The following is an 18898-nucleotide window of genomic DNA, read 5'->3' as shown; positions in this document are numbered from 1 at the left end:
CTCCACCTTGGTTATTCATCATTCATCTGTTAACAACCTAATTAAAGGATGATCTCCAATGCATTCAACATTACACAGAAACAAACCTCTGAATTGGCTAGCTCACAGACAGGCCGGCTGTCGATGAAGATTTCAATTACATTTTGTGATATCTTAGTGACTGTCATCCGTGGAGGATCTTTATCTGTGGCGGATTCACCTCCATAGATAGTCGATTCACATGTCTTCTTTTTTTTTTTTTTTTTTTTTTTTTTTCAAATTCAGTGGCTAGGAGAGTGGCTGGTACCTCTGACAAAGACAGGACATGGCAACACCATTTTGGAGAACAACTTCACACAGGGTATGACAATGGCCTTCATCCCATAGTGGACTATAACCATCTACAACCTGCTGGCATGAAGAGAACTGTTGTGATGGTTGACATCTGGTGGTGTAACAATTGCCAAGCACTTGCCTTCTTCCCCTGCAACACTATACACTGTGTCTGGGTGGACTACAGTGGATACAAAATGCCTTGTTTCCCGTGCTCTCCAAGTGTCTGTTGCTCAGTGGTGCATTATCCTTGGAAGGAGGAATGGTTGAACCTGCTTTGGTCAGGTGCTGGGTTGTCATGTGATGGCTACAGTATTAGTTCAAGTTGACCAAATCAATTCATGCTGACAAGTTTCACTGGTGGCCGAGATTGGTGCTGAAGACTGAGAAACGTATTCTTTAACACACTGTGTGTGTGTGTGTGTGTGTGTGTGTGTGGATTTGAAGTGGTTCAACGATGCAGTCATCAGGACCCATACGCTGATGTGTGTGTGGATTTGAAGTGGTTCAACGATGCAGTCATCAGGACCCATACGCTGACTATGTGAGACCAAAGGGGCTTCTCCCTTGTGCTCTTGTTTACATCAACACACACGACTCCTCTGTATGGGGCAATGGAGCAAGTTAGGCAAGGCAGACCATTACTAAAAATGACATCTGATATGGACAGCCACTAAGAGGCAGGTCCAGAAAAGAAGATCGGTGGATTATAAAAACAGTAATGGGAGGAGCCAGACATTCTCTAACAGGGTGTATACATGGACAAGGAAAAAAAAATTCCCAGATTTTTCCCAGAATTCCCAGTTAAAAATACACTTTCTCCCGGGTGACAGTATATTTTCCCTTATCAATCCTTTGAATGGTTATGGTTTTATACATGGGCATACAATTTCCCAGCACTTTAGAAAACGAAACTCAGGGAAAAAGACACGTTTTAGAAATATTTTTGATGTGCAGCAACATGTACGCTGCGTATTTTCGTATTACGAAAGTATACATTTGAATTCCATCAGACACCGCATATTACTTTCCGAATCATTGAGATCAAGATTTCGATGCGCTTTTGTAAGCCGTTCGTAGCTTATGTCACGTGATCTCGCCAGCCGATGACAGCAGATATTCAGAGCATAGGATACGTGATGTAGTCAGCCAACAGCAACATCACTATTAAGTAGCACAAACACACAAACAGGGAAATTTAATAGTTTGAATTAATCTACATAGTGTTGCTACAAGAAAAGCAAAACTTTAACATATAATAATATTGGTCTGTAAGATCAATAAGCTGCAAGAGAAGCTAAGCTTTCGCATATACTGTTGATCTTTTTTGCGCGTGTTACACTTTAAGATACATCACACAAATGTGCCAGTACAATTTTTAATAATGACATAAATGTCTGAACTTCAGGGTTCGAAATTCTTCTAAATGGCTCGTCATCAAAGAGTTGATTTTTAAATGAGAGTCAAACGCTCTGTGATTTAATAAATTCATGGTACATCCTTGCACATAGTTCAACTTACGTAAAAGGATATTTACTTTGAAAGTAATGCTTTTCAAACCACTATTCACAACATTTTCCCGCGACCTGTAAGAAATAGGTTTGTTTCAGCAGTTGCCAGGGAGCGCAAATAACAGGCGACACCACGCTTGGAAAGCTATCATGACATAGGAAGCCCGTATGTACTTACGTGTAAAACATTGAAAGATCATACATTATGTCATAAAAGAAACAAGATATCAGAGGATACTGCAAGAGCATCTGAATTTCGTGCACATTTAAAGTGCATACTTAAAGTGCACATTCATATGCCCAGATTTCCAATGAAGTAGACCTCAACCTGATATTAAGCTTTTCAGTGTGGTTTTCAGGATGTAAATTTTCTTGGAGCACAAGTACTGTATTATATCATGTTTGGTTCTTCATTATGGCATAATGCCATATGTGCTATAAAATGAAAACGTGCACTTGAAATGCAGCGAACAATTGAAACTAGCCAGTACTGTGACATTAAATTTTTTGTTTCAAATACATTGACTGCCTCTGCAGAAAAGGTTAACAAAAGTCGAGTTTTTTTAGCAAACAGACAAAAATACCATCATTGTTCCGCAAGGCGATTAGACTGTCAGAAAGGTGGAACTAAAATCAAATCTAAAACTAATGACATAAAATGGGTCAAATGGCTCTGAGCACTATGGGACTTAACATCTGTGGTTATCAGTCCCCTAGAACTTAGAACTACTTAAACCTAACTAACCTAAGGATATCACACACATCCATGCCCAAGGCAGGATTCGAACCTGCGACCGTAGCTGTCACGCGGTTCCAGACTGAAGCGCCTAGAACTGCACGGCCACACCGGCCGGCAACTAATGACATATTTCAGCCTTCCATAATGATGTGAATGTGTTTTAATTCACTTGATAGCTCCCGACCAGTTATATCCGTTTTGTTTTCATTTAACGTGAGAGTAAATGAAGAGGAAACAGCATAATCATTAAATGTAAACACGGGTCACATGGAGTCTACCCATTATAACTCAGACTGCTCTGCACATCAGCCCCGGATCTACAATATTTGCGAACTGGGTTAACACTAAAAAAAAAAATCGAATTTTCAAAATATGTTCATTTTGTAGCGCACATCTTTCGGAAAAGTCTGAAACATCAAACATATGTATTCGAGGAAATGTAAGACATATTATTTGGTCTTAAGTATGCCAAAATGCAGTGCCACGCCTCTTCATAAAGCATTTTTCTACCACACGTCCAAACTATATTCAGGAAAGTGGAAATTGAAATGTCCTGTGGTGCCTCTCCTGCTCCCAGTCGGCCGGTTTGACAGCCAGCCCCTCTTTAAAAAAAAATCTCGAAATTAATAACGGATGGGATTATTTGTAACTGAGAGAACAAGAACTCTTCAGAAAACCTCAACTCTTTATTGTGTATTAGTTAATAACTTGCTGTTTTGTGTGACATAAAATTAAATATAGGATATATAAAACCAATACTGACAAGAGAGAAGCAAGAAATTACACATTTCTTCAAACATTTTTTTCCTCTCTAATCTTGCTGCAGTTTTTCATGGCATGCTTTCCTATTACGTCATCGTCGGCCAATGTGGCCGAGCGGTTCTATGCACTTCAGTCTGGAACCGCGTGACCGCTACAGTCGCAGGTTCGAATCCTGCCTCGGGCATGGGTGTGTGTGATGTCCTTAGGTTAGTTAGGTTTAAGTAGCTCTAAGTTCGAGGGGACTGATGACCTCATATGCTAAGTCCCATAGTGCTCAGAGCCATTTGAACCATTTTTTTATTATGTCATCAAAGTTCGTCAAACATTTTGCTACATGAAAAATCGAAATGTCGTTATCTAATACTGAAAAAGCCTTAATACAAACAATACCCAAGACTGGTGAGGTTTCTCGATCTCATTACATCTATTTTGTCACTGTCTGTAGATAAAACAAAATAGGCCTTTTGTAACACACCAAATAAACGAGACTGTTTTGGCACAAATGGCCATTTTTATAACATGACAGAATATAATTCACAAAGTACCAATAACAAATGCCTATTAGGCCTCCTACAAGCAAAAAGCTTTATGTTACGAAATAGTTTCACATTTCATTCATACGCACCATCTTCTCAAGCATGAGATCAAAAAGTAGTGTTACGAAATTTTTATATAAATTTGGAATCGTCTTATTCTTCCATACTTTGTGTGATGTCCCCCTTTCTTCTCCGTCCTCATTCTAACAATCTGTCATCGCCAATTCTGTAGCTATTCCTGCCATTGTCAAAATTTGTTCTCCGATTAACTTCACTAACCCTGCCAGAATCACAGGTTTAGTTATCCCACGATTATTTTCCAGTTAGGCGTTAATAAGTGTTCGAACAACACGTTTTCCGTGTTACTTCCAGAACAGATCTTAAGCGGCTGCTAGCCAGGGACTGTACAACTGGTCCTTACTAGTGTAGCGATCTGGCCAAAACTTTTCTGTCAAAATTTCATTTTCTTGGATACACCAAGAAGATAATATGTAATCTTTCTCACCTGTTATTCCTGTCAGTCATTTATTTCCATTCTGGTAGTCTGAATATATGGATTTCGCTAGTAATTATAAGAATGCTGATAATTCACAAGCCCAATCAACCACATAATCAGACAGTGATTGGCATCCATCCGTTCGGCTTTACTCCCTCAGCTCGTATAGCCCCGTCCCCTTTTCTATGCGGAAAGTTTATTTCTATATGCGACAAGGATTCTCCTGACAGACATCATGTACACTATGCATGCATTCAAAAGTCAACTTATGATTCATTCAGATATCAAAATGTGTTCAAAAATGTTCAAAAACCAACAGGGAAGCGTTTCAAAATCATATGAATAATCGATAGACAAACGTGCGCTGGATGCTAGGCGCTTTGTGAAACAAAGTTTTTTCCTCAAGAATATGAATTTGGCGCTCGCTTTTCCCGGTAGCATCTAGCTGCTTGCTGCGACTGCTTGCACAGCCACATTCCTGTAACCAGCAGCGGGAGAATCTACTACTCAAACGTAACTCAACTGCGCATGTGCATGAGACCGCGCGTAACTGCTAAAACAAATCTAAGGTAAACAGTTGTTCATTTTAAGCAACTTGTTGTTACGAAGCACTGCATATCTTCCTGAAGCCTTTGACACATTTTCAATTGGGAGACGCTTGCATAAACACTGTGTGTCGTCGTAGTATATGGCACATTTCCTTTGCAATTTAAGTTATTTTCGTTTTTTTCCTCTCGTTTACGTTTTGTTGTTCAAGTATTATTCTGCAGTAATGGGATACAGTAATATCCTTTGGTAGAGTATAGGTTCTTACCAGTCAAAAATTACAAAACATTAACTGAAAACTAAGACAATGAAAAATTTCCAGTATTCTGAAAATATCCCGGGTTTTGTTCCGGTTTTCTCCCCGAAGACAAAATTCCCGGGTTTTTCCCGGATCTCCCGGTAGTCTCTGCTCGTATACACCCTGTCTAACATACTGAAAGGGGGTGACCTAAGAGCTGATGTAGAAGAGAAGGCAAAACACAAAATCGTAAAACACGTGCCTCATTCAACTCATTATCACCTAAATTTGAGGACAGGTCTGTCACATTTTACATAATCTATCACTTGCTGGCATGTGGTTAGTGTACATGGCCATTACCTCTTGTGTTCTTAGTCTGACATTCTGGCTATCATGATATGTTTAATCTCATATTGCACTACCTGTCATATACAACAGGCAAGATCATAGTGATCTTCCACAACTACAACGGGTACGACATTTGGGAGTCAAATCAGATCTCATTCCTCTGACTCTTTTCTCTTCTCTTCCCTCAATTCTCCGGCGCCACTTTATGAATTTTTCTGCTGTTGTGACATCCTTTACCACAAGAGCTGAACACATTTCATAAAGTATATGTTTTATAAGCTCTCTTGTATTCCGATTTAAGAAGTGGCATTAGGGTTAAACTTCCACTAGGCAAATTTGCTAGTGATTTTCACCAAATGTTTTCTTCAGTTCAGCATGAAATTTATCCCAGCTATAAAGCTTCTCTTTGTTCTTCTCATAACACTGGTGGTCTGAGAACTCAAGTTAAAGTACACATTTGCCAAGCTTATCATGTCAGTCCACATGTTGTATTTGCTAACTTGGTTAGCCCCTTCAAACAATTTGTCAGGCACTGACCAGAAGTTCCAGGAAACATTGATGGATACCCGACTTCCACCTCTTTTGGAATCCATTGGTTTCCTGAATATACAGACCATGGGAATTATGTACTGCTTATATTCCAGTAATATACATGTTTTGAACTACTCAACATCTCCACCAAACAGTGCCATACCATAACCACAATCAAGTCCAAATCAAAAAGTTTCATCGTCAGTGACATACAACATCTAGCACTAAAATAATTTTCATTGTAGAGACCACTGTGCAGAGAGAACAGAACTGAACTCTTCGATAGAAATTTCAAATATTCCACAATATGCAAACATTACAAACTTAAGAAATGTCAAGTACCTTCCAGAAATGATAAATAACAAAATAAGCAGTAACTATTGGGGGTCAGTCTGAACACAAAATGCAGAGTATGCAAGCCAGTGCCATTAACCTCTGCACAACATTCCATGCTGTATAGCTTGAAGCAAAATAATGAGTTAATATTTTAAAAGTTAGAACCATGTGTCACAGTGACAAATACTGAATTAACTTCTATTCTTGATATTCAAATAAATGATCACCATGGACTAGAAGTGGCACCCATGACTACTGCTGAAAATGTCCTGGGTCTTACGTTTGATTCAAGTCACTGCTTAAATTATGAATTAAAATCTACAGCTATGGCACCTGAAGAGCTCCAGTGTAAGGGTCACCATCATTCTGTCAAAAGCCTTATAAGGAGGGATGATACAGTGGATGGAGTTTCAAGATACCCATTTCCACTTTCTGTCAGAAAGTGGCACATCAGTGATATGTGGAGTATGTACATACGTACATACGTATGCAAGCATGTAATGCAGATGTAGAAATAACTATCAGTTAACAGTTTCTGAAATACTGATTTGGCAATTGCAATACTTACAGCACTACTGTCTTCCTTTGAAGGTTGAGGGCTATCCGGTAATCTTGTCTCAAGAACTGGCTCCTGTAATCACAGCAATAACCTTTTCAGGTAAGTGTTATACATAATTAAAACAAAACAAAAAATATTAAAATTATAGAGAGACAAATAGCCTGGTCAAATACTTAAAACCTACAAGGGTTATCTTCTGCAACAACTTTCTCAACCATCGGTAGCAAGAATTATGTACCCTGAAGGGAGGTAGTCTACAGCCTTAACAATCTTTCTAACTACGGAACATAACCCACATATGATGGTGAGATGTTCACACCACTCTTTCACATAAATTGCTTATGTTCATGACAGAAAAATAAAAATAAAATCACTATAATGGCACAATAACCTCAGAGAAAAACTTCAAGCCTCTAGGATACCTAAGTACACTAAGGTGTTTCACAATGTCATTGCCTAGTATACTTAAAAATTGGCTACAGGCAATTGAAGGAAGGAAGGCCTGTATTTAATATCCTATATTTAATATCCTATATCTTCATCAGAAACACAGCACAAACACACAGCACAGCACAAACACAAAGCTGAACAAATTTCATAAAGTATGTGTTTCGTAAGCTGTCTTGTATTTCGATTTAAGAAGTGGCATTAGGGTCCAACTTCCACTAGGCAAATCTGCAAGTCATTGTCACCAAAGGTTTTCTTCAGTTCAGCATGGAATTTATCCCAGCTATCAAGCTTCTCTTCGTTTTTCTCACAACGCTGGTGGGCTGAGAACTCAAGTAAAAGTACACATTTGCCTAGCTTATCGTGTCATCCCACATGTAGTACTTGTGACTTGGTGAGCACCTTCAACCATTTTGTCAGGCACTGACCAGAACTCCCAGGAAACATTGTCAGATGCCCAATTTCCAGCTCTTTTGGAATCCATTGGTTTCCTGAATATACAGAATGTGGTAATTATGTACTGCTTATATTCCAGTAATATACATGTTTTGAATTACTCAACATCTCCACCAAACAGTGCCATATCATAACCACAATGAAGTCCAAATCAAAAAGTTTCATCGTCAGTGACATACAACATCTAGCACTAAAATAATTTTCATTGTAGACACCATTGTACAGAGAGAATAGAACTGAACTTTTTGACAGAAACTTCAAATACTCCCCAATATACCAACATTACAAACTTCAGAAATGTCAAGTACCTTCCAGAAATGATAACTATAAAATAAGCATTAACTATTGGTGGTCAGTCTGAACACAAAACCCTGAGTATGCAAACCAGTGCCACTAACTTCTCCACAACATTCCATGCTGTATAGCTTGAAGCAAAATAATGAGTTAATATTTTAAAAGTTAGAAGAAAGTGTCACACAGACAAATACTGAATTAACTTCTACTCTTGATATTCAAATAAATGATCACCATGGACTAGGGGTGGCACCCATGAATAGTGCTGAAAATGACCTGGGTCTTACGTTTCATTCAAGCCACTGCTTAAATTAAGAATTAAAATCTACAGCAATGGCACCTGAAGAGCTCCAGTGTAGGGGTCACCATCATTCTGTCAAAAGCGTTATAAGAAAGGACAGTACAGCGGATGGAGTTTCAAGATATCCATTTGCATTTTGTGTCAGAAAGTGCCACATTGGTTACATGTGGAGTATGTGCATACGTACATACGTATGCAAGCATGTAATGCAGATGTAGAAATAACTATCAGTTAACAGTTTCTGAAATACTGATTTGGCAATTGGAATACTTACAGCACTACTGTCTTCCTTTGAAAGTTGAGGGCTATCCGGTAATCTTGTCTCAAGAACTGGCTCCTGTAATCACAGCAATTACCTTTTCGGGTAAGTGTTAAACATAATTAAAACAAAACAAATAATGTTAAAAATTATAGAGAGATAAATAGCCTGGCCAAATAGTCAAAACCTACGGGTGTTATTCTCTGCAACAACTTTCTCTACCATCAGTAGCAAGAATTATGTCCCCCGAAGAGATGTACTCGACAGCCTTAACAATTTTTCTAACTACTGAAATAATCCACATACGGTGGTGAGATGTTCACACCACTCTTTCACATAAATTGCTTATGTTCATGACAGAAAAATAGAGATAAAATCACTATAATGGCACAATAACTTCAGAGAAAAACTTCAAGCCACTCGAATACCTAAAGGTTTGCCCTTCTTTCATCTCAATATATGAGCTTAATGTGCAAATTTACAAGTATAAACTATATTCACAGTACATGAAGATGTTTCGCAATGTCATTGCCTAGTATATTTAAAAATTGGCTACAGGCAATTGAAGGAAGGAAAGCCTGTATTTAATATCCTATCAATAACATCTTCATCAGAAACAAAGCACAAACATACTTACACAAAGGCAAAGACATAAATAATGAAGATATCTCTGAAATTTGTTCTTAGTACTTCCTACCGAATTATGTAAAATTCATTTTTAAGAACTCTTTCTTTTATTTGCCATGCTGCCTTAATATTCTATTATATAACTCTGAACATGGTAGCAAAAAATTCTCACAAAAGCTTTTAATCTTACACATCGTTTGAATTCTTTAAATAATTCTCAAGATTTCCTTCCTGAAGCATTCTCTTGGCTGTACAAACAAAGGCTGCTAATAATTACACTTTATATTTGAAGCCACTGTAGGCATAACACTGTTTACCGTATGGGTGACCAACTTTATGAGAATTATGTGCAGACTGTGTGCTGCAGGATTTGCGCGGTTAGTAGTGTTGGTGTCATAACTTGCTGTTAGGCACTGGTACTGGAATGTCAATAGGGTTGAAACATCAGCATCAGTGTCCATTACAGTTGCAGAAGGTCAATATGGGTCTGCACAATGTCAGCCGGTCTTTCTCAAAAGCCATTCTATCAAAACACTGGCAATACTGCTGAAGCTGTTCATGAATATTGATCCATTGAAGGAATACGGAGATGTTCGCTTTCCACACTGGGGTTCAAGAATAGAATCAAAAGCTAGAATTAACTGCTGATTTGGGAGTTACTCCTGGGAGAGGTCAAGGGACAGTTGCACCACAAATTGTTGAAGAAGTTAGTGCTGGAATCACTGAGAATGCTGGATGAATTGTGCAGTCTTCAAGCAGTGCACAAACAGTGTCATGACAGCTGAACATTCCACGGTCTACCATTTGAGAAGTGCTGCAGACAACTGTGAAATCAATTTATGTAGGTACCTGGCTACAGGAGCAAGATATTTATACAGAAGCATGTTTCTTTGGAAAATATGCTGTATAATTTTATTTACTCCACCCATTTCTGTTCTTTCAACCATCATCAACTGGATGAAAAAATTATAACATCTGCTGGCTTAGAAACACAGATTTCTCATAGAAGACACTTTCACATACCATATGTAGCATTAGCAAAACAGAAAATGCAACATAATACAAGTCTGACAAACTCTCAAAAAACTTATAGGAAGTACATACGTCATCCTGATAGTTAATAGTCAGGAGTGCATGTTTAATTTATATAAGTTTTTTACAAGTGTGTCAAAATCTGATTATGATGCATTTTAAGGCTACAGTTGGTGTATGAAAGTGTCTTCTATGAGAAATATGCTTTTCTAAACCGACAGATATAATCATGTTCTCCTCCAGTTGATGATGGTTGAAACAACCAAAAGTGGCTGAGGAAATATAATTTATACACCTCACAGGCAAACAATACGCTTTTCTATAAGCTGTGGAACAGTATCTCTAGTGCAGTTCCAGGCTGTCTGTGGATGCAGATGGTTGTCCACAGTGAGCAGTGTTTCTAACCTGAAATGTAAATATGGTACACAATTAATGAATGTTATTTTCTCATGTGGGAATTAGAATTTGTTTCTTTCTGCAGTTTATTCATTACTTGTTTTTTGTATGTCCTTAATTACAACCACCCAGAACATCCTCCACAACAAACCAATATCATTTGAACTTTTTCTACTGACTTCCAGTCTTTTAAATGGGGCATGTTCTTCTAGGCTTTTCCTTTATTCTCCTCATTGCCACACATTAATAAATTCAGCAGTGGTATATTGTCACATTGTAACCACAATCAAGTTGATATGTGATTGCAGCATTGTCAATGAAGAACATCAGTTTGCACTGTAAGCAAGTTTATTACGGACACCCACGTACAGATAGGATGGAACTAAACTCATCAATCAGAAATGCTGCTATTTACAAAAATTTTGAACATTTCGGAACATGCAAAAACATGAAATTTTGAGAGCTAGAACTAATAAATATTAAATTCAAGTAATTGCTGGTGGTCAGGCTCAGCCTCGCAATCCACCAGATGCCAGCCACGTTGTCTGTTGCAGAGCTCTGGAATCACTCAGGAAGTGCCAGGAAGCAAATGCAAAATAGCTGGAAAAAAAATGAAGAAATTCATAAAGAAACGATCATCATAAGGACTGTCTCAGCATATATAAAAGTCAAAACAAGCTCCACTGAAATTAAAAGGCAGGGTGGCAACTTTAATAGTGTAATGGGAATTCCACTGTTGAATACAAAGGAGAGAGGACATACGTGGAAAGAGTACACAGAATGGCTCTATGAAGGGGAGGAATTGTTTCATGAGATGAGAGAACAAGAAAATGAAGTCAATATAAAGGACATAAGGGATCCAGTATTAGTGTTAATATTTAAAAGACCTTTTAAAGACTTGATATCAAATAAATCAGAAGTGAAAGATAACATTCCATCAGAATTTCTAAAATCATTGGGTGAAGTGCTAATCATCCTGGTGTGTAGAATCTATGATCCTGGTGACATACCATTAGCCTTTTGGGAAAATTATCAACTACACATTTCCATTTCCCAAGACACCAAGTTGCTGTCAAGAATAATATACAGGAGAATGGAAAAGATAACTGAGGATCTATTACATGACAATCAGTTCAGCATTAGGAAAGGGAAAGGTAAAATGCGGGCAGTCCTGACATGGTTGACAATCAAAGCAATATCAAAGAAAAATCGAAACACATTCATTGGATCTGCCAACAAAGAAAAAGTGTTAGACACTGTAAAATGGTGTAAGATGTTCCAAATTCTGCGAAAAATAGGCAATTGTGAAATCAATTTATCCATCCACCACGACTAACCACTTTCATTTAAACTAGGAGTAAGTTATAGGAACAGATGGGTAATACACAATTTGTATAAGAACCAAGAGGGAACAATAAAACTGGAAACAAAGAAAGCAGCTCTCAGATTAAAATGAGTGTAAGATTGAGACATAATCTTTCACCTCTAATGATCAGTATATACATCAAATAAACAGTGACAGGAAGGGTGGGGGGTAGGGAGTGGGGGGTGAGGGGGTAGGGGGGGGGGGAGAGAACAAGGTGACATAATATCAGTGATAAGATTTGCTGATGAATTACAGGATCTGTTGAGTAGACTAAACAGTCCAATGAGTACTGACTATGGAGTGAGAGTAAACCAAAGAAAGACCAAAGTAATGAGAAGCTGCAGATAAGAGAATACAATGCAAAACTGATAATCACTATGTTAAGGAGTTCTCATACCTCAGAAGGAAAATGTCACATGATGGGCAAAGCAAGGAGGACCTAACAAGCAGACCGGGACAGACAAAGAGGGTATTCCTGGCCAAAAGATGTATACTAGTATCACACACTGCCCTAAATTTGAGGAAGAAATTTTTGAGAATGCACATTCGGAGCACAACTATGTACGATAGTGTCTCATGGACTGTGTAAAAGACGGAACAGAAGATAATTGAAGTGTTTGAAATGTGGTTTTACAGAAGAATGTAAAAAAATTGGAGGGTTAATAAGGTAAAAAATCAGGAGGTTCTTCACAGAACAGTTGAAGAATGTAATGTATGGAGAACCGAACAAGAAGAATATGTAGGACAATAGGACATGAGCTACGAGATTAAGCGATAACTTTCATGGTACTAGAGGGAGCTGCAGAAGGTAAAAGCAGCAGCGGAGGATAGAGATTGAGAAACATTAAAAAAATGACTAAGGCTCTAAGGTGCAAGTGCTGTTCGGAGATGAAGAGATCGCCACAGGAAACCAATTTATAGCATGCTCCATTAAACCAGTCTGACATCTGATCACCACTTTAAAAAAAAAATCTTTGTAAGGCACACAGCATCCTTGTGTTTGTATGTGGTTTTGTACACCACTGTGACACCATTCTCCTGAAGCCTCAGCAAACAAACATCCAGTCAATCTGACTGATTCATTATGCTCATCATCTAGAAAAGAGAATCTTGGTTCATTACCAGCATGACTAAATTACAAATAAATAAAGATACTCTTGTTCATGACCCCCACAATTCCTGGGCACTCTTTTGGTTTGAGAGTAGTCATCTCAGACTTGGAGGAGAATACTCTGGAATCATAAGCTATAACCTATTCGGCACCTTCCTCAACATGTACTATAAAAGCTGTGATGGTAGGTGAAGTTCATGCTTCCTTAAGGACAAGTCAAGATTTTCTTTCACCACACTCTAGGAAAATTTGCCATCTCCCTGCAGCAGTTCTTGCAATGGACATGCGTGGGTAGGGTAAGCACATCCTGAAGGAACTTCTCATATCACAGTTGTGCCAAGAAGGTGGAAAAACTTGTGCCTGCTTTTATTTTCTTTGGATCACGATGACTCCATTGCCATGAACTAAATGGACAAATTTTTTTTCTTTTCCTTTTTTTCAGGCAAACGATAGGAAGTCTTTCAGATTCAGGGAGGCTTTTAGTGTGTATACACTTTAGCACACTTCTCAGGTGGCTCGGATGTTCTTCAAATGTCTTCCAAAAATGACAGTATCATCCAGACAGCACAAATATGTTGTCCATATCAGGTGTTGACAAATGATGTCCATTATATATTCAAATGTGGTTGGTGCATTATATTGTCCAAAAGGCATAACTTTGAACTGATAAAAACTGTCAGGAATTTTGATGGAAATATTTCTCATGTCAGCCTGATCAACACAGTTTTCCAATAGCCTGTCTATATGCCGTTAACTCAGAAATACTTTGCTCCTTTTGAGCAATCTGGATGGTCATCAACAACTGGCAATGGAGAAATACACTATGTGATCAAAAGTATCTAGACACCACCAAAAACATACGTGTTTCATATTAAGTGCATTGTCCTGCCACCTACTGCCAGATATTCCATATCAGTGACCTCAGTAGTAATTAGACATCGTGACGGAGCAGAATGGGGTACTCCATGGAACTCACGGACTTCAAACATGGTAGGGTGATTGGGTGTCACTTGTGTCATACGTCTGTACTCGAGATTTCCACACTCCTAAACATCCCTAGGTCCACTGTCTCTGATGTGATAGTGAAGTGGAAACGTGAAGGGACATGTACAGCACAAAAATGTAGAGGTTGAACTCATCTGTTGACTGACAGGGACCGCAGACAGTTGAAGAGAGTCAAGTACTATGACAGTTAGGTGGGAGGTGAGAAAACTTCGATTTTGGGGTTGAGCGGCTGCTCATAAGCCACACATAACGTCGGTAAATGCCAGACAACTCCTCGCTTGGTGTAAGGAGCATAAACATTTGATGATTGAATAGTGAAATGTTATTGAGTGGAGTGACACATTACGGTACACAATGTGGAGGGGGCTTGCATCCCTTGTTGTTTTTCATGGCACTATCACAGCACAGGCCTACATTGATATTTTAAAGCACCTTCTTGATTCCCACTGTTGAAGAGCAATTCGGGGATGGAGACTGCATCTTTCAACACGACTGAGTGCCTATTCATAATGCACAACCTATGGCACAGTGGTTACAAAACAATAACACACCTGTAATGTACTGACCTGAATCCTATAGAACACCTTTGGGATGTTTTGGAACACCGACTTTGTGCCAGGACTCACCGAGCAACATTAATACCTTTCCTCAATGCAGCACACTTTGAAGAATTGGTTGCCATTTCCCACGAAACCTTCCAGCACCTGATTGAACATATGCCTAGGATGGAAGCTGTCACCAAGGCTAGGAGTGGACCAACACCATATTAAATTCCAGCATTATCGATGGAGTGTGCCAGAAACTTGTGACTCATTTTCAGCCAGGTGTTCAGATACTTTTGATCACATAGTGTGTATTTCTTGTTAATATAGTTCAGTTCTCAGTAGTCAATGCACAAATGTCATATGCCATGTGTGTTTCTCACTATGACCATAGCAACCATAGCAGAGAACCAAGGACACACTGAGCATTTAATGATGACATTTTGCACCACTTTCTCCATTCCACCTGCGTTATTCATCATTCATCTGGCAACAATTTATGAGATTGCTGGCTAATTGAAAGATGATCCACAGTGCAATCAACAATACACAGAAACAAACCTCTTAATTGGCTAGCTCATAGAGAGGCTGGTCGTCGATGAAGATGTCAATGAGATTTTGTGATATCTTAGTGACTGTCATCCATGGAAGATCTTTATGTGTGGTGGATTCACCTCCATAGATGGTTGATTCACTTAGTTTTTCAAATTCAGTGGCTAGGAGAGTGGCTGGTACCTCTGACTAAGACAGGACATGGCAACACCATTTTGGAGAACAACTACACAATGGTAAGACAATGGCGTTCATCCCATAGTTGACTGTAATCATCTACAGCTTGCTGGCATGAAGAGAAATGTTGTGATGGTTGACATCTCGTGGTGTAACAATTGCAAATACTTGCGTTCTTCCCCTGCAACAGTATACACTGTGTCCAGGTGGACTACAGTGGATACAAACTGCCTTGTTCCTCCTGCTCTCCAAATGTCTGTTGCTCAGTGGTGCATTATCCTTGGCAGGAGGAATGGTTGAACCTCCTTTGGTCAGGTGCTGGGTTGTCATGTGATGGCTACAGTATTAGTTTAAGTTGACCAAATCAATTCATGCTGACAAGTTTCACTGGTGGCCGAGACTGGTGCTGAAGACTGATATACTACTTCTTTAACACACTGTGTGTGTGTGTGTGTGTGTGTGTGTGTGTGTGTGTGTGTGTGTGTGTGTGTGTGTGTGCCCGCACGTGCGCGCATTTGAAGTGGTTCAACGATGTAGTCATCAGCACCCATACGCTGACTATGTGAGACCAATGGGGATTCTCCCTTGTGCTCTTGTTTACAAAACACACACAACTCCTCTCAATGGTACAATGGAACAAGTGAGGCAAGACAGACCATTACTAACAATGACATCTGATCTGGACAGGTACTAAGAGGCAACTCCCGAAAAGAACATCGGCGGATCATAAAAAGAGTAACGGGCGGAGACAGTCGATCGCTAACGTACTAAGTGCGGTGACCTAAGAGCTGAGGTGGAAGTGAAGACAAAACACAAAATCGTAAAACACGTGACACATTCAACTCATTATCACCTAAATTTGTAGACACGTCTGTCACATTTTACACAATCTATCACTTGCTGGCATGTGGTCAGTGTACATGGCCATTACCTCTTGTGTTCTTAGTCTGACATTCTGGCTATCATGATATGTTTAATCTCTTCTTGCACTACCTGTCATATAAGACATGCAAGATCGTGGTGGTCTTCCACAACTACAACTGGTACCACATTTGGGAGTCAAATCATATCTCATTCCTCTGACTCTATTCTCTACTCCTCCCTCAATTCTCTGGAGCCATATCATGAATTTTTCTGCTGTTGTGACATCCTTTACCTCAAGAGCTGAACATATTTCATAAAGTATGTGTTTTGAAAGCTGTCTTGTATTTCGATTTAAGAAGTGGCATTACGGTCAAACTTCCACTAGGCAAATCTGAAGTCATTGTCACCAAAAGTTTTCTTCAGTTCAGCATGGAATTTATCCTATCAAGCTTCTCTTCATTTTTCTCACAACACTGGTGGGCTGAGAACTCAAGTAAAAGTACAGATGCGCCTAGCTTATCGTGTCATCCCACATGTTGTACTTGCTAACTTGGTGAGCCCCTTCAACCATTTTGTCAGGCACTGACCAGAACTCCCAGGAAACATTGACGGATGCCCAATTTCCAGCTCTTTTGGAATCCATTGGTTTCCTGAATATACAGAATGTGGTAATTATACACTGCTTATATTCCAGTAATATACACTCCTGGAAATTGAAATAAGAACACCGTGAATTCATTGTCCCAGGAAGGTGAAACTTTATTGACACATTCCTGGGGTCAGATACATCACATGATCACACTGACAGAACCACAGGCACATAGACACAGGCAACAGAGCATGCACAATGTCGGCACTAGTACAGTGTATATCCACCTTTCGCAGCAATGCAGGCTGCTATTCTCCCATGGAGACGATCGTAGAGATGCTGGATGTAGTCCTGTGGAACGGCTTGCCATGCCATTTCCACCTGGCGCCTCAGTTGGACCAGCGTTCGTGCTGGACGTGCAGACCGCGTGAGACGACGCTTCATCCAGTCCCAAACATGCTCAATGGGGGACAGATCCGGAGATCTTGCTGGCCAGGGTAGTTGACTTACACCTTGTAGAGCACGTTGGGTGGCACGGGATACATGCGGACGTGCATTGTCCTGTTGGAACAGCAAGTTCCCTTGCCGGTCTAGGAATGGTAGAACGATGGGTTCGATGACGGTTTGGATGTACCGTGCACTATTCAGTGTCCCCTCGACGATCACCAGTGGTGTACGGCCAGTGTAGGAGATCGCTCCCCACACCATGATGCCGGGTGTTGGCCCTGTGTGCCTCGGTCGTATGCAGTCCTGATTGTGGCGCTCACCTGCACGGTGCCAAACACGCATACGACCATCATTGGCACCAAGGCAGAAGCGACTCTCATCGCTGAAGACGACATGTCTCCATTCGTCCCTCCATTCACGCCTGTCGCGACACCACTGGAGGCGGGCTGCACGATGTTGGGGCGTGAGCGGAAGACGGCCTAACGGTGTGCGGGACTGTAGCCCAGCTTCATGGAGACGGTTGCGAATGGTCCTCGCCGATATCCCAGGAGCAACAGTGTCCCTAATTTGCTGGGAAGTGGCGGTGCGGTCCCCTACGGCACTGCGTAGGATCCTACGGTCTTGGCGTGCATCCGTGTGTCGCTGCGGTCCGGAGCCAGGTCGACGGGCACGTGCACCTTCCGCCGACCACTGGCGACAACATCGACGTACTGTGGAGACCTCACGCCCCACGTGTTGAGCAATTCGGCGGTATGTCCACCCGGCCTCCCGCATGCCCACTATACGCCCTCGCTCAAAGTCCGTCAACTGCACATACGGTTCACGTCCACGCTGTCGCGGCATGCTACCAGTGTTAAAGACTGCGATGGAGCTCCGTATGCCACGGCAAACTGGCTGACACTGACGGCGGCGGTGCACAAATGCTGCGCAGCTAGCGCCATTCGACGGCCAACACCACGGTTCCTGGTGTGTCCGCTGTGCCGTGCGTGTGATCATTGCTTGTACAGCCCTCTCACAGTGTCTGGAGCAAGTATGGTGGGTCTGACACACCGGTGTCAATGTGTTCTTTTTTCCATTTCCAGGAGTGTATATGTTTTGAATTGCTCAACAGCTCCACCAAACAGTGCCACATCATAACCACAATGAAGTCCAAATTAAAAAGTTTCATCGTCAGTGACATACAACATCTAGCACTAAAATAATTTTCATTGTAGAGACCATTGTGCAGAGAGAACAGAACTGAACTCTTCGATAGAAACATCAAATATTCCACAATATGCAAACATTACAAACTTAAGAAATGTCAAGTACCTTCCAGAAATGATAAATAATAAAATAAGCAGTAACTATTGGTGGTCAGTCTGAACACAAAATGCAGAGTATGCAAGCCAGTGCCACTAACCTCTGCACAACATTCCATGCTGTATAGCTTGAAGCAAAATAATGAGTTAATATTTTAAAAGTTAGAACCATGTGTCACAGTGACAAATACTGAATTAACTTCTATTCTTGATATTCA

At 40.3% G+C, this 18898-nt stretch overlaps 1 protein-coding gene across 9 annotated transcripts in view; it reads right to left on the bottom strand.

Moving 5' to 3' along the window:
• Nucleotides 1-18898, bottom strand: part of LOC126183366 (uncharacterized) — a 505494-nt gene that overhangs the window by 102254 nt on the left and 384342 nt on the right. For 7 of the 9 annotated variants that reach the window (XM_049925289.1, XM_049925286.1, XM_049925287.1 and 4 more), the window contains 2 exons: nucleotides 8687-8749; nucleotides 6924-6986 (listed from right to left, as the gene is read on the bottom strand). In XM_049925289.1, the coding sequence (XP_049781246.1) occupies nucleotides 6924-6986; nucleotides 8687-8749 (126 nt within the window). The remainder of the gene's footprint in view (nucleotides 1-6923; nucleotides 6987-8686; nucleotides 8750-18898) is intronic. The other 2 variants (XM_049925291.1, XM_049925293.1) reach the window with 1 other exon arrangement.

This window comes from Schistocerca cancellata, chromosome 4 (genome assembly GCF_023864275.1).
Source record: "Schistocerca cancellata isolate TAMUIC-IGC-003103 chromosome 4, iqSchCanc2.1, whole genome shotgun sequence".
NCBI classification, from domain to species: domain Eukaryota; kingdom Metazoa; phylum Arthropoda; class Insecta; order Orthoptera; family Acrididae; genus Schistocerca; species Schistocerca cancellata.
The sequence above is the reverse complement of the archived record's forward strand: the minus strand, read 5'-3'. Positions and strand labels throughout refer to the sequence as shown.